Source organism: Emydura macquarii, unplaced genomic scaffold (genome assembly GCF_026122565.2).
Source record: "Emydura macquarii macquarii isolate MOO-44397 ecotype Brisbane River unplaced genomic scaffold, CSIRO-AGI_Emac_v2 contig_2636, whole genome shotgun sequence".
NCBI classification, from domain to species: Eukaryota; Metazoa; Chordata; order Testudines; family Chelidae; genus Emydura; species Emydura macquarii.
Window position 1 is genome coordinate 33,438,485 of NW_027132773.1, and position 21,869 is coordinate 33,460,353.

At 38.8% G+C, this 21,869-nt stretch overlaps 1 protein-coding gene across 7 annotated transcripts in view; it reads right to left on the reverse strand.

The window, feature by feature from the left end:
* TBC1D22A (TBC1 domain family member 22A) overlaps nt 1-21,869 on the reverse strand; it is a 422,295-nt gene that overhangs the window by 357,019 nt on the left and 43,407 nt on the right. For all 7 annotated transcript variants that reach the window (XM_067564390.1, XM_067564388.1, XM_067564386.1 and 4 more), the window contains one exon: nt 364-434. In XM_067564390.1, coding sequence (XP_067420491.1) covers nt 364-434 — 71 coding nt within the window. The remainder of the gene's footprint in view (nt 1-363; nt 435-21,869) is intronic.

Here is a 21,869-nt window from a genome sequence, read left to right on the forward strand (position 1 = left end):
TGGCTTTACAACTCTTTCCCCCCGTTCATGTACAGACAGACAATAGTTAAAACACAAATCTTTATTAATACAGATTTTCTAGTTTACATTTTGCTAACTAAACACTCATAGCTGGAATATATTATAATTTTTTATGGGAAATGAACATGATTTTGAATACAATACAAACATTTAAAAAAAAATGGTTACTTTTTATTTAGAGTTATTTACAGTATGTATTGTCATTTTCTCCTCATTTAACAAACCACACTTGAAACAGAACAAATAATAGAACCATGTTCTTTGCTTTTATCATTCAGTAACACCAGACAATATTTTGGAGTATTACTAAGAGGATCACTCACTCGCACGCACAAAACTTACTGAAAGAAGCTTCCACGTGATTGGGCGAATTTGTTTGGGAATTCCAGACCAACTCAGCTTCCGTAATTCATCTGTCAAACAAAAATGACTTCATGAGAAGCCAACAATACTTTACTAATGAATATTTACCGATGTAAGAAAATTAATACTGTTGTTTATAATAATAATGTTTATCAAAGTACAAGTCAGAAATACTGTATAATTCTGAAGAAATAAAAAAACCTACCGTTTAATGAGAAGGCATACACAGGCTTAGGAAAAATAGACATTTGATATGCTATGGTAGTTTCCTGGTGTATTTAACATACATGTCACATATTAATATGCACAGGAGAGAGACTTGCTGTATACTCTATGTATATTGATGTTAAATAAAAGGTGACCATTAGTAGTAACCCAAACAGAATGATTCACTTTCTGATACTCAAATTTAATCTTAAATTAAATTTTAAAAACACTATTTCCATTTCCAGTCATACTGTACACCTTTATATATAGGTTCTCTAGAAAAAATTTCCAAGAGTATATCCAAATAAACCAAATACAATCCACTCATTGTCTATCCAGCCATTAGCATTTTTCTTATTTTCTTGTAAAAATTCTGTGTTTATCTATATAATGCATGAAGAGTTGTGAAAGCAAAAAAGTATGAAAAATATTTAATGACAAGAGATGCATAACAATGCCTGTTAGGAAACTTAGAAATTTCATGATTTAACAGTGTGTTAGGCTGACAACTCTATGCCTAATGCATAGGGGTTTCAACCCCTCTTCCTTATCAGTATTTCCTCACCCTACTAATGGTGGGGTGCTCACCTCCCATAGGTTACTAATCCTTTTACCTAAAGTTCATTAGCATATACATACATTAGTTATCATGACATTCTCATGAGCAGATATCTGCTTATGTTCTTAACTTAAAATATCCGAAACTGGTATAAACTAGCATCTTTTTGTTAATTGTCAGCAATTTTGTCATTATACAAAAGGACTGCCCATGAATACAGTAACCCAGCCTTCAGCCCAATCCTGCCTGAAAAGCCTGGGTAAAGAGAAAGAAAACATGGGTTTGCAGTGCCCCAGAAGGTCAACAAATCACGGTTCTGGCAAGAAGAGAAAAGAAGAAAAGGTTCCAGAACAGAAAACCCCTCACAAGGAACAGCCTGCCTGCAGTTCCCTCCCATTTATATCAAAAGAGCTCCTGCTGAAGTGACTGTGCTGATCACAACCACTGCAATATGTCATGGGGAAAAAATAACTCTCAAGTAACCAGATTCCAAATTATTTAGGGTTTTACAGATTAAAACCTTGAATTACACTCACAAGATTGTTAGAAGCCAACGCAGATCATGGAGCACTAGGAAAATGTGCTCTCATCATGCAATTCTATCTAACAAGCAGGTCTCAGCATTTTGTACTAGCTTCAGCCTTGGAACAGTCTGACGGTGCATGACACTGGATGGGCACATAGACAGTGGAAAGTGGCCAACAGCTATTTTACTTGACTTACTTGTCTTTGTTTTGTTACAGGATATAAACAGAGTTTGACTTGAAACCACCAAATTGTGCACACTGCAGGCCAGATCCTCATATAGGATAAATTGGCATAGCTCCATTCAAATCAAGTGAATGACACATATTTACAGCAGCTGACAATTTGCCAAGCAAGGGTACGCGAGCACAAATCCCTATCACTCTTCATTTTTGCGTAAGTTAAAACTCTTCAGGGCAGGACAAAGTTGGCTCGGCAATCACCAATTAATAAGTTGGTTCTACTGAATAAATTCTCATTTATACCACTACTTTTTATATTGTATTTTAAATGCTTCATTTGTATTCAAACGGGCTAGATACTTTTTAAGAAGAGTTTAGATGACTTCACAGACTTTGCTAGGTAAACCCCTCCTCTCGAAAAGGGAGCCTCTCTATTCACTGTTGGTGAGTGGATTTCTCAAGCCCCAGTTATAACCCCTCTCACTTCTATCAATTTAATAAAATTATCCTTTGAGACTAAAATTTTCCATGCTTGGCCTCTTCCCAGAGGTGATTTGAAGAAATTCGCTGCAGTCTTTTTAATGTGCTTAAAATTGTCCTTTTTGCATTGTATAAATAAATTGCCACTTTTTCTCCCCACACCAATAACTTAGTAACAGCTGAACTTTGAAACATAGTATGCAAGTGGCTCTAGTGAAGAATAATTCCGTGACCTAGTTTGAAAATTTTAACATCCAAAAACTGTATGGGAGTCATGCAGCAGAAAACTCAGATTGGGATTTCACAATTCCAGAGAACTGTGTAGGCATTTTCCCAGAACCTTTCACCTTAGCTCTTTGAGCTAGCCACAGCACGTCAAAGAAAGTGAAGTGTGGGCCGGAGGTTCACAGATGTGGAAGGGGCCTTTATAGTTTCCGATAAATATCCTAACTTTTACTTGGGGAGAAAACATCCTAATGCCAAAGCTTTGGTTTTGCAAACACAATGGCCACAACTGAAAATGTCAATATTTGTATAGTAAAAGTGTGGTAAAAGTGGTAAAAGTGTGGTAAATCTAGGTCAATGCCAACTTTTCATACAGCAACCTCTGTACTTTTGGAGAAGTTCTGCCTGTTTTTTCTAGGTTTTTGTTCAGTAGATGATGCATTATACCATGCAGAGACTATGAATGTAGGATTTATATAGTGTCTGGTAGAAGGGAAGATCTTTAGTAGTCTGAAAAAAATATAAATTTGGAGAGCCTGGTTCAAATGATTCAGCCTTGTGAAATTCCATTTGCTGGGAGGAAGAGTATAATCCATAGAGTTTGCACTCTGTTTGGCCAGTATATAATGTAACTAATTCCTATATGTATAATCCTCTTTCATATAATTGTTTAAGGATGTTTAATCAGGATGTCTCTTGAAGACACTTTACTGAAGTTGGTCTATTACAGGTAGATCAATTTGTTCCCATTACTCTGCACAATGAAGAGTGTGTTTGTTTGAATTGCAGCCCAAAGAAATAAACAGTTACTTTGATTTAAAAAAAATCTGATAACCCAGTAAGTTTTAACATTTGTGTTGCAACTTTAACACATCTATAGCTCTGTGCATGATCAGCAGAAGCATAAAACAAAGATGGAATTTGAGCTTCTTGGAATATTCCAGTGATTTCTTACCTCCCTTATTTTTCTTTTTTTTTTTAAATGAAATTAAATGCAAAATGCCGTATCATCACAGAAATAAGGTTGCAAATTTGAAATCACAAGAACTCAGACAATATAATAATGCTACCACAAACATTAACTCAGTGAGGTTACATTAGTGAAGTGGGTTCCTGTTTTATTGTTAAAATGTTTAGCTAAATACTGTACCTCTTAGGTTGTTACACAATTAATAGAGCATGCAGAGTGTACAACATGGTAAACAATACAAATGTTCCAGGAAAAGCAAACTTCAATTGCTAAACTGCCTACAAGCCCTAGACATCTTCACAGCAATAAAATAAAACACTACAGATTAAAAAAAAAAAAAAAAAAAAAAGAAAAAAGGCGCTAAAATGATTGGAGCTAAAATTCACCAATCATGTTTTGGTTTTAATTGCATCCCAGTTCTATTTGGCTGCATTTTGTCTATTTAGACTGAAAGCTCTTTGGGGAAGTGACTTTACACACTTTAGTCCCATTGATTTTCAAATGGGATTTGAGCTAATCCTTAAAATCCACCAGCTCCTGCTTGGGTCACTCCCCTGACTCAACTTCAGTCAGTCCTTGCCCTGTCTCTTCAGATTCTTGTCCTTTACTCCTTTCCAGTGCCTATTGTCTCCCAGTCTTTGCCCCCATTCACCGTGGTACCTGCCTCCCCATATTACCAAAACTCCTCCCCCTGCCTTGAGGTTGCCTTGTTAGCCAACATAATTTGATACATCTTCAAAACCCTAAACAGTGGCCAATAAGTAGCACCCTGCATAGAAACAGTAAAGAACCACAATTACAAATCACAAGAATTGAGAATCATTAAGGAAACAGAATAATTACAATATTTCCAAAGGAGCCTGTCAGTTAGGGAAAAATGAAGGGAAAAAATTCTTCCCTGCAGAAGAGTAGTGATAAAACTCAATGTCTTCCTTATTTCACTTCCAAAGAGTAAATCAAACATAACTGCTGTATCAAATTCACGTTCGTCTTAGCATCTGCAGTTTATATGGATAGGAAGAGGGTGATCTGGATGTCAGAAAAGTTAGAGTAGTCAAGACGCGGAATTATGAGGGCCTAATGTGAATTTGATAGTGTTGATCCAGGTCTGATTTTAGAAGTGTTACAGAAGCAGCAGCAAAATCTCAATACATAAGTTAAGGGATAGGGAGAAGTCAAATTTGACTCATGTCACAGGTCTTAGTAACATATATCTTTGAGGAAAGGAGTGGGAATCACTTAGGAGGAAATGAAGGAGCTCAGTTTTAGTCATGTTAAATGTAAGCTGATGAGGAGATGTCCATGAGAGGTTATAAGAGTCCTTGGAATAAAGATGGTAATTGATGTGAGAGATCACCCTGAGAAAATCTACAGAGAAAAGAGAAAAGGACCCAGGGCAAAGTCCCGAGACACCTAGAGAGACTAGGTTTGAAGCCACAGCAAGATGCTGAAGAAGCAAGCAGAAATATAAGAAAACCTGAAAAAAATAGCAAAGCTATGAGAAAACAAGACTTGATCAGTGTAAGAAACAGTAGTGAGATCAGAATAAAGACAGATTTGGGCAAGCAGAGACCTTCAAAAACAGTTTCAGAGGAGCTATACAGGGCAGAAGTCTGACTGGACCAGGTCAAAGACAGAACTAAAAGAGAGGAACTTTAGATGATGGTAAAGAGAAGAACAGAAATAGGTTAACAGCTGGAAGGGTGGGTAGGGTGGTGGGGTTTTTTTTGTTTTGAGGCAGGGACAGAATACCACAACATGGAGATCCATCACTGATTGTGGAAAATAATGAACATTCTGGAGGGCACTAGCACTATGAGAGTTTAGTCTGCCTACAACTGAAAGGGTCAAAAAACTTTGAGATTCTATTTTATATGGTATTTTTAGAAAAAAAAGATTATAAACCAAATGAGAGATTATGAATTTATGCAGGACAAGATTTAGGGGCAGCGAGCAGGCAACCGCCTGGGATGCCAGGATTGGAGGGCACCAAGCTCAGGGTGCTGTTGCTGTTAGCAACAAAAGGAAAAACAGAATGTTTGAAGTAAAGTGTTTCAGGTATTCCATATGTGAATTCATTTTTCACTAACCTCCTAGAATGTTCTGGACCTTTAGAGAATCTCATGGAAACTTCCAAACTTTCTTAGAACTATATTTTCCCCAAACTTGCTAGAATGTTGTCAATCATAGACCGGGCACAAGGGAGTGGCAATTGTCCGAGTGCAGACGAAATTGAGGAGCAAAGTGTAAATGATGGAAGTTCTAGTACTAAGGAATTAGCAAATTTACCTGAAGGAATAAAAATATGAGGAAAGTGATGGAGAATCGTCCAATTTTCCTGGTGGCATAAAGGAGAATAATGACAAAGAAAAATCTGGTTTACATGAAAAGGAGAGAAACGATAAAGAAGAATCAGCCTTGTATGATGACAGAAACAGTACACCACAAATCAATACATCAGATCCTGCTTTCTGGCTGGCGATCCTAAACTCTGCCAATATTGATTGTACAATTTTGAACAGGACAGGCAACAATCAAGAAAATGACGTTTCCAGTTAATGAGCAGAAGCTACACTTCTCACTTTCACACTGCAAAAGAGTGCTTGAGACTTGTGAGAAACTGAATCAGCATTGGCTAATTTACTTGAAATCAACTGACAAATTGTTTTTTTTTGTAAAATATTTGACAAGAAGGACAAATTGTTGCTTGAGCTTTCTGGGTACAATTTCTGACATAACTAGGTTGATGCTCTAAAGCAACATGAAAAAAAAATCACTCAGCCACTTTATGGCCTACTCCAAATGAATGGAGATCAAGTCCATGCTCAAGCTGAATAAATGCATAGATACAGAATACCAGCGCATTATTAATGTAGAAAGCCACCACTGGAGGAACATGCGCGAGCATCTGATCTCAATTACCCTCCTCCTTGCAAAGAAGCTCATCAGATAAAGTTGTTCACTGAACAGAATGGTAATTTCCTCGGTTTACTAGAGCTCCTTGGGAAATACAGCCATGTCATGCATAAACACCTACACTGAGTAGTTCATAAAGAAGCTATGGACCATTATTGCAGCAAAACAATTCAAAACTAATTGACTGACCTTATGACAAGGAAGGTGCTTGGTAACGTAGTACTTTGCTTTGCTGAGCCACATCAATATGTTGTAATAATGGACTGCACTCTCGACATATGTCATAGTGAAAAAAGGTCATTTACAGTAAGATTTGTTGAAGACAAGACGAGATGTAACCAAATAAAGGAACACTATCTGTTTCCGGTGTATGGATGACTCTACTGGAAAATGTCTAACAACAGTTTATGAACATTTTGAATGAGAATAAAAAAGCTTCAGGACTGCTGCGGCCAAGCCTACAACAATGGTGCAAACACGAATGGAAGAAACAGTGGAGTCCACGCAAGAATCCTTGCACTGAATCCAAGAGCTTTCTTTGTGCCTTGTGACTGCTATTTCCTCAACCTGGTTGTGTCAGATGCACCATCATCTTCTTTAGATTCAGTATCTCTCTTCAGAGTACTGCAGAGGACATACGTCCTGTTTTCAGTATCAACTATCAGGGAGAAGACCCTTATGGACAATGTTACAAATCTGACCATGAAGCTGCTAAGTGATACTTGCTTGGAGAGCCACATTGACAGCATAAGGCCAATGAGCTACCAAGTAACCGAGGTTTACAACACCCTGATGGAACTGGTGCAGTTGAGTAAAGCTGAGCCCAGAATCCAACACTTGGTGCAAAACCTGGCAAAAGAGATCACTGACTTCAAAGTTCTGGTCCCAATTGTGGTTTGGCACGATATCCTGTTCCACATAAATGTTGTAAGCAAGGCATTATAAACTCAGTCGATGGACATCACGACCGCTATTACTTTGATGAGAAGTTGTCTTGATTTCATTGTGGCCTACAGAGACAATGGATTTGAAGATACTATCACTGCTACCAAAGAAATGGTGGAAAACTTAGGAGTTGAGTCTGTTTTCAAGGAAACTCGTATTCATCAGAACAAGAGACAGTTTGGTTACGAGGGCAGAGATGAGGTGATGGGAAGCTCAGAAGAAAAATTCAAGAGAGTTTTTTTGCTCACTTGTTGACACTGCTCAAACGTCCATCAAAGAAAGGTTTAGACATATGAAGCATCACAAAAAGACCTGGAGGCGGGGGGAAGGGGTATGTTTTGTAAGTTGCCAGAAGACAGGAAAAACACTCTTGAACAATTGTATGGACCTTCACCAGATGCTAACACATGGGGAATGTTCAGATGTTAATGACAAAGATGTCTATGTCAAACTGGACAACATCCGTCACATTTTGCCAAACAGGAAGCACTCTCCACTCTAGGTTGTCCAATTTATTCATGATGCAGCGCTGATGGACACTTTTCTTAATGTGTGGATAGCTTTGAGGATTGTGCTCACACTGCTGGTCACAGTCATGAGTGCAGCTTTTTGAAGCTCACACTCATTAAAATGTATCTTCGGTCGATGATGGCTGATGAGACACCGACATTGTTTGCTATATTACTGCTTGAAAATGCCACTGGCCAATCTTTGGATTCCTTTGATGCTGTGCTTCAGTTTGCAAGGGCAGAGATGAGAAAAGCAAAATTTTCTGCTAAAAGGACTAGCCTTAATATTCTAAGGCTGTCACCTACTGTAACACTAGGCCATGGTGGTCTGCCCAATGTGATGCACAGTTCAATTTCTTCATATTAATACATTTCAGTTATTCTTAAAATTAAGAAAGTTTTTATAAGCTAAGAAGAAAAAATTTATATGGCTTCTATATGGCATGAATAAATAAAGATTTACAGATCCTAGCATGCAAATTTATCATTTTATATTACAGGGATAAATTATGCATGCAAATCGTGCAAAGTTGTGAACTGGGCTACAAATGCAATAAAAAGATAAGGTAGTCAGCAGTTTAACAAGTGGAGGGTGGGAGGGCACCAAAGACACTCCTCACCTGGGGTCCCATTTGGTCTAGGGTCAGCCCTGAATTTATGCATTACAATTTTAACACATGCAAGGTTAGAGACAGCCTAGTGATATTTCCTAACAGCAGCAGGGACTCTAAGCTTTATTTATAAGCAATTCAAAAACAAAACAAAAGATGGGTCAGATGTAACTCCAAAACGGTAAGCCTTGTGTGAATGCCAAGAGCTGAAACTATAGACAGATATTATAAGACTGACAATGAAGGACCAATGAAGTAATAAATTAGATGTATCAATATCCAGCTGCTATTACACCCAAGACTAGACATCAAACAAACTCTAGAGCAATCAAGCACTGAAATGTAAAACTGAGTAGCATCGGCACACATCTTTGTGGAGGTCTCAAGTCCAAAAAGGCAGCTACCCACTCAGAACAAGTAAGGGTAAAGTAAGTTTGTGACATAAAGAACTGCTTCAGAAATATTCATTTTTGCATAGTCTATGTACAGAGAATGAAGAGAAAATTCTCCCTTAGCTAAACATAACTATATCTGTAAAAATAGTTTTCTGGAATCTAGCTGTGAGCTCCAGAGTTAGTTTGATAAAGAATGAAGGCTCTCAGATTTCAAAAAGAAAGCGGTCTCCAACTGTGCTTTCTGCTGTTCCACTAGTCATTGTGGAATATTTTTGTTTACCTATTCTAATCTCAATGTTGGTTGAAAGATACAGACTGTATGCATCAGTTTATAGATTTTTTTTCCTGCAAACATTAAAAACTCATTTTAAATTTTTTGCCACAATCTACTAAATACATATTATTTAAAGATGAACTATAAAATAGAGTACAATACACAGTAAAACAAAATAAGTCAAAGTAACTTGAAAAGTTAAGCTGTTTTTAATGTTTTTAGTAATTAGATAATGCAAATCAGAATTACACTAAGATCCACAAAATACAAGACCTGGTCTACACTAAATATTAGGTCAGTTTAACTATGTCACTAAGGGGTATGAAAAATCCACATCCATAAGTGATGAAGTTAAACCAACTTAAGTCCCTATAAAGACAGCACTAGATCAATGAAGACCTAGTTACCACCTCTCAGGAAGGTGGATATCTACACCAACAGGAGAATCCTTCTTATCGGCATAGATAGTGTCTACACTAAAACACTACAGCAGCACAGCAGATGTGCCACTTGAGCATTTCAAGTGCAGACAAGCCGTAAGATATCAAAACAATGATTTTATTAAAAATATCCTAGCAAAAAAGTTCCCCCTGAATTTGGCAGCACATTGGCAGAGAAATCTGCATGGCCATATTGCTACTGCCTATTCTGTTGATAAATAAGACTCCAGGAACTAGGATCAATGTTACCATGTTTGGCAAAAAACAGATCAGTCCATTATAAACTTGTTTCTAGAGAGACTTCAAATATTAGACGCTGGGAACCCATGAGTATTGGACACCATGACAAATAATCAGACCAAGCCTAACTGGGAAAAAAGAGAATTTGATGTTCCAATATTTAATCTCATTTTTTTAAAAAGACAGATTTTCAAACATCTCTAAGGCACCTGTAATGTTAAAAGAACATTTGAAGAGTGTTTTATTAGATTGTAACAAGTGTGCAGAAGTAGCCACCCCTTCCTTCCCTTCACAACTAAGATAAGACTTCTGCTAGGAAATAAATTAACTAGTCTAACAGGTCAGTGCTGCTTTTACCATCTTCTACTTCATCGTCCTTCTCTTTCCCTATGTGATCGACTCCCTCTGCCTGCATGACTTTCCTATATTATTCTTGTCTGTTCATTTTATTTTCCTCTTTGAAAAGTAGTACCTGCTCCTCCTGCTCTTTCATACTTTCAATAACCTTATGGGCTATTCTCCTACTTTGTCCCACATTAACTATTACTGTCCCCTTTGCTCTCCTGCCTCTGCACAAATTAGGGTTCAGTAGTAAAACATACCCTTGTGTACAAAATATCAACTTTTGCATGTACATGTGACATTTTATATAAACCAAATGTATGCATATTTAACGGATTAAATCTTACCACCTGAAGTAAATGGTAGTTTTGTCACCAATCTCACTGGGGGCCAAGATTTCACCCAATATTCTTAATTTAAGTCACTTGTCAAAGACCATAGAGAGATTCTCATCCAAACCTGGATTGGAACGCATCTTAGTGCGGTAAACAATGCTGCCTGTCACACAGCTGAGCTTCTCCTCCACATTCAGAGGTTGGTAGAGCTAGGACTTGTCTACACTTGAAATGATACAGTGGCACAGCTGCAGCCTTAGTGCTTCAGGGTAGTAGACACCACCTACACCAATGGAAAGGGTTCTGCCAAGGCATAGATAATCCCCCTGCTCGAGAGGTGGTAGCTAAATTGACCAAAGAATTCTTCCGTCAACCTAGTGCTGTCTACATGGGGACTTACATCATCTTAACTATGTCACTTGGGGGTGTGGATTTTTCACCTGAGCAACATAGTTGGGTCAAGCTAATCTTTAGTGTAGACCAGCACTTAGCAACCATTCTACCACCATCAACAGGTTTTAATTAAATGACTATTTCCAATGAGACTTCTGATCCTGGGGTGATTACTCCTATAAAGAGTCACAAAGTGGTATAAAGCACCCCATCAAGGAGGACACAGCCATGGGCTTCAGAAGACCTATCAGTCAACCCATGGTGATTATGGAGAGGGGAAGGAACTATGAATAGCCTTTGATTTTTGGAAAGTCAATATGAAAATATCACATGCAATCAGTTTAGTTCAGTTGCCTGTGAGAGCTGACACCCGCCGCCTAAACCCAGCATGAGGAGGGAATTTCAGCGGCAGCAGGGGGGGGTGGGGGGAGAATCGGTGGCAGTAGAAGATGCATATTCGGCGGCGGCAGGGGGGGGATTCGGCGGCAGCAGGGTTGCAGACACCGATATGATACGCGTCTTCGGAGGGGTAGGGGGAGTTCGGCGGCGGCGGGGTAGAATTCGGCGGCGGCGGCAGGGTGCGCCTCGCGTACCACCAAGCCTTCCTCCGCGTACCACCGGTTGAGAACCCCTGGTCTAAAATGCCAAACCTCCCCCCACCCCCCCCCCTTTTTTTTTTTTTTTTTTTTGGAGAAATTTGTAGGATGCTGAGGCAATATTATGTATAACTCTTTGCTGAAAAACTGGCTAGAGTTCTGTCTTTTCAGAAACCATTACACAAAGTTAATTTTCATGGCCATTGTAGGCAAAACCCTGGTAAACAGGTGCTAATAGTTCCCAGTCATCTTCAGACAGAGTACATACACTCTTAATAAAACAAAGATTTAATGCAAAGAAAACAAATATAAAACACTATAAATTGTATTTAGAATACTATGATTAATTTGTAAACAAAACCTATTGGACAGTAAATATAGTGTTCCTTACATAGACTTCCCCACTTTGTTGCTGTCATAAATGTACAAATATAAGGTTCCAACCAAATATCTACATTTCTATATTTTAGCACACACATCAACATGTTCCCTTCTGAGCTCCTCTTGAAGATAATTTTGTAGTCTTTATAGCATAGCCATAACATGAGGCGTGTGTCACCTCAACTCAACAGAGCTTGAGAAGAATGGCAGCATTTCAGTCCTGTCAAACACTTCAGATGCCCGTCAAGCAAAAAAAAAGTTTGGGGATCTCCACAGCTAGCAGCATTCCAGCTCTTGGGTTAATAGTTGACAGGTCCTCTCAATTGTTGGTCAAAACAAAAATCTGTAGCCTACATCCAAAGTGGTACAGGTATTGGGACCCAGCCCTTACAACAGATTCACTCAAGGCCAAGAGATCTATCAACTGTTGAGTCCACAGGGCTGTCTTTAATTCCTAAATGTATAGCCTTCCTCCTCCTTTCCCTGACTGGCTCAGTTCTCAGAGGGTGACTATGCGTAACCTGCCAGGTGCATTGCCTACAATGAAATCTTATGCCCAAACTCTGCATGTGCCCTTCTGGCTGAATTGCCCAGTCCTAGTCTCTGCACGTGTGCAGACAGAGTATTCCAACTAAAATCCATTTTTTCTCCCCATTGCTTCTCCCCCCTTTCTTTGGGCCAAACAAACAGAAATGCTGCAGTATAAAGCATGTGGGTGACAAATGCACTTCAAAAAGTGCTTAAATAGTGGATGAAAGTAATGTAACCAAGCATAGCAGGTATTTCTTAAATGACTAATTTATTTCTAAGCCAAAATATCTTCCAAACAATACAAAGGCACTAGACTTTATTCTGCACTATGTATATGACAAATTTGAAGATTGTGTTTTCCCAATTCAAGTGGCAAAAGGATAAAGATTAAAACTAAGAAACAGAACACACAAAGTATTTAAGTGGATAGAGAACAAACTATTCATTCACCTTTGACTACACACTTTCAAGTCTGCTGCAAGTAAACAAAATTTAATGAAGTGTTTTCCATTTACAACTATTCCCCTTCTCTGAAAAAGAGCATCTGATTCACAGTCAATTTTAAAGGAACACTTCAAAAGAGCCTAATTACCCACTGCTTTCTCAATATCATTGATTTCACAGCCAATAGTATACAGGATTTAATTAAGAAAAGGTTACTGCTGTGTGAGATCATACTGATCCTTTTTGGTTTTTTTGATAGCCAAAAATATCAACCTACAACTTCTTGCTATTTTAACTTTCTTATACCAAAATGCAAGAAAAAAGTAAATCCATAAATTTTATCAAAATGAAAATATGAAAGTGACAGGATACATTCTAACAGCATATTATTCAGTGTATATAATAAAAGGGTCAACTCCATCTTACATCCGCTAGCTCTGCATATACTACAATACCATGCCAGCTACAGATATTTACCATTGCCCTGTACTGGAGTGATCATATTGTAGAACCAGTTCCACACTGACTCCAGAAATATCACAAATACTGGCCTAGATTTTTCAGTACTATCAGTTCACTTTGCGTTGCTCAGGTGGTGCACAGTACATAGATTCCAGCTGGAAGTGGTGAGTAAATATTTTCCCCACAGAGCAGTATTGGTAGAGGCAGCAGCTGCCCAATTTATGCTACCCTACCTCCATTTTAGCAGAGGGGTCATGACAAGGAAAGGAGCAGACGTGGCGGGCACAGGCTGGAAGTGGCCAGGGGCATGGCGGATCAGAATTATAATTAATGCCAGCCCAAGCACTGAACCCTTATCCCTCATCCCAAAGCCTGCAACAAGCAGAGCTTGGATGCAGAGAAGAATTGAGACCATTTTTCAACATTCATGATCACTTCCCACTCTTGCCACACCAAATACATTTAGTTTCAAGAAAGGACAATGTTTCTTGTTCAATAATCACTGAGCTTCCATTACACCACATAAGGATCCTGTCAACTATTTTCAAAAGAAGACAAAGCAAGAAGAAAGTTATTTCCAGAGCTCACACACCAACATGGTAATCAAAATGATTCATTGAAAAAGCATCTAGCAGCAAGAGTGGTGTGAATATGCTAAATGTGTGTGCAGAGTACTTTTACCTCTATATTTTGTAGCGTATGTAAGATTAGGGCAATAATCTGTTAAGGTTCTAACCACTTCAGCCACACCATAAGGAGCTTATTCACCTGCACATCTTACTAATGTAATATATGCCATCATGTGCCAGCAATGCCCCTCTTCCATGTACATTGGCCAAACCGGACTGTCACTACGCAAAAGAATAAATGGACAGAAATCAGACATAAAAAATGGTAACATCCATAAACCAGTCGGAGAGCACTTCAGTCTCCCAGGACACTCTGTAGCTGGACTTGAAAGTTGCCATACTTCAACAAAAAAAACTTCAAAAACAGACTTCAGCGAGAAACTGCACGGCTGGAACGCATATGCAAACTTGACACAATCAAACTGGGTCTGAATAGGGACTTGGAAAGGTTCTCTCATTACAAGAAGCAATTATCACTGTTCACACATTCTCACCTTCTAATCAATGGTTGTGAATAGGCCTCATGTACTCTAACTGAATGGACTTTGCTAACGCCCACACTCCCCATTGTTGTTCCTTACCCTTTGATGTATATATATATATATACACACACACATATACCTCCTATCTGATTTCTATTTCTTGCATCTGAAGAAGTGGGTTGAAGCCCACAAAAGCTTATGCCTGCGGAAATTAAATATGTCAGTCTTTAAAGTGCTACAGGACTCTCGTTTTTACTCTGTAAACTAGGCTATAATAAAGAATATTAGCGGTCAAAATATATCTGTTTAGCTTATATTTGGCTTAAGATGACAATATTTATACTGTTTGAAGTCATTATAGAACTTCTGCATTCAACTCAGTTAATGTTTTTGTTTTTGGATAGCTTTTATTATTTAATACCAGGTAGATCAGTGGGTTGTAAGTACAATGTGTTATTACATATGAGATGTGAGCTTAGCTGACCAAAGACTCAGATACAAAGAACACTTCGAATCATCAGTTTCCTTTCTGGTCAGCTCATTTGCAATTTTTTAAAAACACTTTTCATAAAACTTATGCCCAGCAGAGAGGACAAATAAGGCACCTCAGAAATGTGTTAAAATCAAGTGAACCAGTGGAACACGACGTCACAAAAAAATATTGAAACTGAATCTAATTGCTCAGCATAAATAAAGGCATAACTATTTTAAATGTGATTTTATACATGTTTAGAAAACACTAGTATTAAAAACTATTACATTAAACAAATAAGCACATTTCTGGAAATTTATAATTAAAATTAGATAAACAACTTCACCTCAGATCCTTATGCCATAAAATATCTTTTTTACTGTAAATTTGTCAAATTTTATATCACTTCGCTATACAGCAATATGGGTGTTTTACAGACACTGCATAGGAATGTAGAGCTTTTTCTATTAAATCAACCTAAACTCAGATACTATAACCCTATGTCAACAAAACTTTCAGCTGGCTCATGTCTCATAGGACTGTCTCAGCCAGGAGGAATTAACGACAGAGAGGAGAAATAATGCATCAGGAAGAATCCTAGACCTAGCCTGTGTTTTCTCATGCTATTGGCCCCCTTTGATGGTTACGACTCCATTTTGTTTTCTTATGGATACAATGTCCAGCAGCCCTGGTTATCACTACCAAGTGCCATCAGAGACTTCTAATATTTGAAATGAGTACAGTTCAGAAACCCCATGCTGTGGTGATTTAAATTTGACTGCTGAAAAACTTTAAAGGCTAATACCAAAAATGCGAGGAAGATTTTCAAAAGGTACAAATAGGTGTTTAAGAGTCCAAATCCCATTGAAACTCAGTAGGATTTGGGCAGCTAACTCCTTTAGGTGATACTGAAAATATTAGAAGTTTCATTAGTTGATCATAGAATCATAGAGTTGGAAGGAACCTCAGGAGGTCATCTAGTCCAACCCCCTCCTCAAAGCAGGACTAATCTCAGCTAAATCATCCCAGCCAAATCTTTGTCAAGCAGCAGCTTAAAAACCTCTAAAGATGGAGATCCCATCACCTCTCTAGGTAACCCATTCCAGTGCTTCACCACCCTCCTAGTGAAAAACTTTTTCCTAATGTCCAACCTAGATCTCTCCCACTGCAATTTGAGACCGTTACTCCGTGTTCGGTCATCTGTCACCACTGGGAACAGCCTAGCTCCTTCCTCCCTGGAACCCCTTTTCAGGTAGTTAAAGACGGATATCAAATCTCCCCTCATTCTTCTCTTCTGTAGACTGAACAAGCCTAGTTCCCTCAGTCTCTCCTTATAAGTCTTGTGTTCCAGCCCCCTAATCATTTTTGTTGCCCTCCGTTGGGCTCTCTCCAACTTGTCCACATCCTTTTTGTAGTGGGGGGCCCAAAACTGGACACAATACTCCAAATGCAGCCTCACGAATGCCGAATAGAGGGGAATAATCCCTTCCTGCGATCTGCTGGCAATGCTCCTACTAATGCAGCCCAATATGCTATTGGGCTTCTTGGCAACCAGGGCACACTGCTGATTCATATCCAGCTTTTTATCCACTGTTACCCCCAGGTCCTTTTCTGCAGAACTGCAGCCTAGCTCGTAGTCCCCAGTCTGTACCTGTGTATGGGATTCTTCTGTCCTAAGTGCTGGACTCTGCACTTGTCCTTCTTGAACCGCATCACATTTATTTTTGCCCAATCCTCGTTTGTTTAGGTCCTTCTGTATCCTATCCCTATCTTCCAGGGTATCTATCACTCACCCTAGCTTAGTGTCATCTGCAAACTTGATGAGGGTGCAATCTACCCCATCCTCCAGATCATTAATGAAGATGTTGAACAAAACCGGCCCCAGGACCGACCCCTGGGGCACTCCACTTGTTACCGGCTGCCAGCTAGACATCAAGCCATTGATCACTACCCATTGAGCCCGATGATCTAGCCAGTTCTCTATCCATTTTATAGTCCATTCATCCAACCCATACTTCTTTAACTTGCTGATAAGAATACTGTGACAGACCATTTCAAAAGCTTTGCTGAAGTCAAGGTATATCATGTCCACCGCTTTCCCCACATCCACAGAGCCAGGCACCTCTTCATAGAAAGCAATCAGGCTGGTCAGGCATGACTTTCCTTTGGTGAATCCGTGTTGACTGTTCTTGATCACCTTCCTCTCTTCCAAGTGCCTTAAAATGGATTCCTTAAGGACCTGCTCCATGATTTTTCCAGGGATTGAGGTGAGGCTGACCAGTCTGTAGTTCCCTAGTCTTCTTTCTTGAAGATGAGCACTAGATTTGCCTTTTTCCAATCATCAAGGACCTCCCCCAATTACCACGAGCTTTCAAAGGTAACAGCCAATGGCTCTGAAATCACATCAACCAACTCCCTCAGCACCCCTGCGTGCACTGCATCTGGCCCCATGGACTTGTGTATGTCCAATCTTTCTAAATTGTCCTGAACCTGTTCCTTCAGCACTGCGGGATGTTCACCTCCTTCCCATTCTTTGCCACCAAGTGCAGTAGTCTGGGAGCTGACCTTGTCTGTGAAGACAGAGGCAAAAAAGGCATTGAGTACCTCCGCTTTCTCCACATCCTCTGTCACTAGGTTGCCTCCTCCATTCTGTAAGGGGCCCACACTTTCCCTAATCTTCCTCTTGTTCGAAACATACCTGTTTCTTCGAAACATACCTGAACCCTTCTTGTTCCCCTTCACGTCCCTTGCTAGCTGCAACTCCAATTGTGCTTTGGCCTTCCTGATTTCATTCCTGCATGTTCGAGCAGTATTTTTATACTCCTCCCTTGTCATCTGACCAAGCTTCCACTTCCTGTAAGCTTCTTTTTTTTGTTTAAGTTCACCAAAGGCTTCTTTGTTAAGCCAAGCTGGACGCCTACCATATTTGCTATTCTTTCTGCACATCGGGATGGTTTGTTCCTGTGTCCTCAATAAGGTTTCTTTAAAATACAGCCAACTCTCTTGGATTCCTTTCTCCCTCATATTAGCCTCCCAGGGGATCCTGCCCATCAGCTCCCTGAGGGAGTCAGTCTGCTTTTCTGAAGTCCATGGTCCGTATCCTGCTGTTCTCCTTTCTTCCTTTTGTCAAGATTCTGAACTCGACCATCTCATGGTCACTGCTGCTTAAGATGCCACCCACTTCTACTTCCCCTACGAAATCTTCCCTGTTTGTGAGCAGCAGGTCAAGAGAAACATGGCCCCTAGTTGGTTGCTCCAGCACTTGCACCAGGAAGTTGTCTGCAACACTATCCAAAAACCTCATACACACATGCTTTTACCCACCTGAGCTTTCACACCTTACTATTAAAAAATGAAAGGCTGGGATGTCTCCCAGCTAACAAAAGCAAAAGCCAAAAATAGAGAGAGGAAGAAATCATCTGATATAAGAACACAACTCATCCCTTGGTGTCATTTTCATTAAAAGTGGTTTCTGTTGTTTATTTTTAATATTTTTGGAGGTAGCAGCCTGTGGTATGGTAACACCAATTTTTTTTTCCATTGTTTAAGCAAGATTTTTCCTAAGTTGATGCTAGCTAAGGATGACTAAATCAAATAACCGAACTGGATTAAGTTGCATGGCCGCAAAAGCCATGGCCTCACACCTGATTTCCCCAAAGTCTTGGAGGGAGGTGCTGCAAGCGAAGATTAAAAGCCATAAGAATCAAGGGCAGGCTGAGAAACTACACTTTTCAGGTCAACAAGCCATGTGAAGAAAGAATGGCATTCCAGAATCCTTAGATTCATCACCTTAGAGAGAGGACATCAACAAACAGGTTATGCCAGTCTTTGACCAGTCTCCCCCTTGATACTTCAAAAAAATGCACCAACAAGAAGCTCGGTACAGCATCCCTACCATCTGGTTCCTTAACCACAGCTCCAGCTCCTATTTCATAAGGGTCCAGAAAACCATGACATCTGGAGAGTTCATTAATCCCTTGTTATCTTAAGTGTCTTATTTCTTCTTCTCTCTATTTTTGTCTTTAGCTTTTGTTAGCTGGGAGACATCCCAGCCTTTCATTCTTTAATGGTAAGGTGTGAAAGCTCAGATGAGTAAAAGCAAGTGTGTATGAGCACTTAGGATGTTAACACTGGGAGGGATCCAGAAAGGAAGTTCCTAAGGTTTAAACAGTACTAAACAAAGTCTCAAAGATACTCAGCCTGTGTTCTATATTCTGTGTGCAAGAGTCCTAATAATCCTGAAGCTGTTAGGTGTAAACCACTGAAGAAAAATTGTCAAACTTCCGCTTATCTGAGCTCTTTTAAGGCCTGTATTGTAATATCTGTGTTGGAAGGGAATTTGCCACCTTATTAGAATTGAAATCAAAAAGAGGACCAAACTAACAGTCACCTCCTTAAATCCTTTCTCAGAAGGATCAATGTATTTGTTGTATTAATCTGATAGTTTAATATCAATCAAATATTGATGCTTACTTGTTGATTTGATGGTAGTATACTTTATCCCTAGTTTAGTATTACTAATGATAGCTTAGCTTTGGTGATATGCTTTTATGATTTTATTTTGTTTAATAACTTCTATAAAGCTGATAGAGAGCCACATTTCTTTCAATAATGCGAGTCTAGAACCTTTGCAGACCTGGGTGGATATTGGTTGGTCAGCCTAAAAGCCTGACCAGTTGCCCCTAATTAGCTTTTGGTTCTCACAATTTATCAACAAATGCCAGACAGTGTTGTCTGACACATTGAGGAAGTAATTATTTATCAGATACCACAGTGCAGGAACTGACTGTATTTAAATACAAACTACCATGTACACACTAATCTTGTGTTCCAGAAAAAATCTGTATTAACCACAAACTGAAATACCCAGATAAAACCACAGCAAAATAATTAACAGTTTTAAGTTTCTGTAGAATCCGGTTTCAATACAAAATAATGCTAAAAGTGAAAAAAGGTAGGATTCATTCTTTAAAATTCAAATACTGATTTGTCCTCTACAATACTTGCCACAGTATTCCTTTTTTTTTTTTTTTTAAATCTATTTCCTCTACACACTTTTCAGGATATAAACCTTTCCTCCAATATGGTCAGCCTGATATTATCCTGTGACTAAACTCCCATCTGTACTGAATCTGATCAAATTCTGTCAATAGACTAGGGTGTGATACTCCATGAAAATAAAAGGAAAGGATATCTGGTATACAGGCTTTTTATTATTCAACATTTTGCCGGACCACAGCATGGAATTCCAAATTTAAAAAATAGGCTTTCCAAGGATGTCACAGCACTGCAAGAGTCCAGGGTTACCCATGTGCCCCTTTGCACCAAGCAAGTTAAAACTGAACTTTAATGGGGGGAGAAAATTCCAATACTGTCCGTGGGAATTAGTTCTTTCAACATTTAAGTAAACTTACTGAAATGCACGATACAGGCTAAAAGATCTTTGTGGTATTTAAAAAAAAAAAAAAAAGATCTGACTTTCTATAAAGATCTGTGGTGCCATTAGGACCTCAAGCTGATCATGAAAGTAGTACTTTACAGGAAAACCCAATTAAATAAAAGACTTGACAAAGGTATTTTGAGAAGATAAATGTGGAACAGTGCTCTTACAAATGCTGATACAGGGCAGCACTTTCACCAGTTAATAATGTGTCTTTCTTTAGATTAGCACGCATTCTAATATAAAACCATGTTGACAAAGAAGGTAAATTTTTACAAACGATAACATATAGTGGGAGCTGGAAGAAGTAATATTTACTTTTCAGTATGGAGGCAGAGAGAGATGTGCTCTGTTCTGAAAATCTACTACTAAGAGGGACTTTATTTTCTTTCCCCAAAAAGTGATCTCTGAGTTATGACTTCTGTCCAGCAGTGGATCCACTGCAAGAGAAAAGACACAAGTGCCAACATATGAAAGCTCACTAAATACAAGTAGGCAAACTGTAACCTGATATCTGTTTAACTCTTAAGATGTAAGAGGGCTCAAGCACCATATCAAGCAGAAGAAAATCCTAGTTATCTGGGAAGTTCTGTCATGGGTACTAAACCCTTGGTATTTTAACTCTGGTATCACAATTAAAGGAAGAACAAACCTCGTATCTCCAGGCATAGAAGTAAGGTTTATTTCTGAAACAGTCATTATACCTCACCCTACCACACTCTGAAGAAAGACTTGAACCTTTTTTTAAGATGCAGACCTTGAGGGAATGATCTGCCATGTTTTCTCTTTATAACAGACACTATTCATAACATCTGATTTAAGGGATTATATAATTTTTTCCCCCAGCAAAGGATATTTTTCTCTTTGATAGCTGAAACTATTTCCTCACAATGAGAGATCTAATTTAGCAGATGCTCTCCAACCAAACATAACTAACTTGAATATTTCCACTAGTTATGTGTCCATATTGTTACACATGCACCAAGAACAGGCAATATTCAATTGAACTCACACTATCCATATAGTAACTCAAAAAGAGGTTTTAAAACAAAATTCTAAATAAGGTCCCTTTCACCACCTCTGATATAATTGGGATGCCTTGCAAGTTTGTATGTCTGGAGAGATCTCCCAGTTTACTGCCCAAAAAATAAACAAGCAGTAGCACAAAATTGAGCATACAGAATTAAAAATCAGAAACTGATTGTACCTTTTAGAAAAAGCCTGGTTTCATAAACACCTTGAAAGAGTCACACTTCATAAAATTTTGCAGACCCCACAAAAACATTTGATACAATGCAAGATAAAAAGACTCTAATAAACAGTCACATAAATACAATCCTAGCTTGGCAACAAAAAAAAAAAAAAAAAAGATAGATATCAATTGCAGAAGAGGAGAAGAGAGCTCTCACAGGAGATTTAATATTGGTTACTTTTGTTCTTCGGCATATACAGATCTCCCTAATTAAAAAAATATTTCACGAAATGTAAATGAGCTAAACA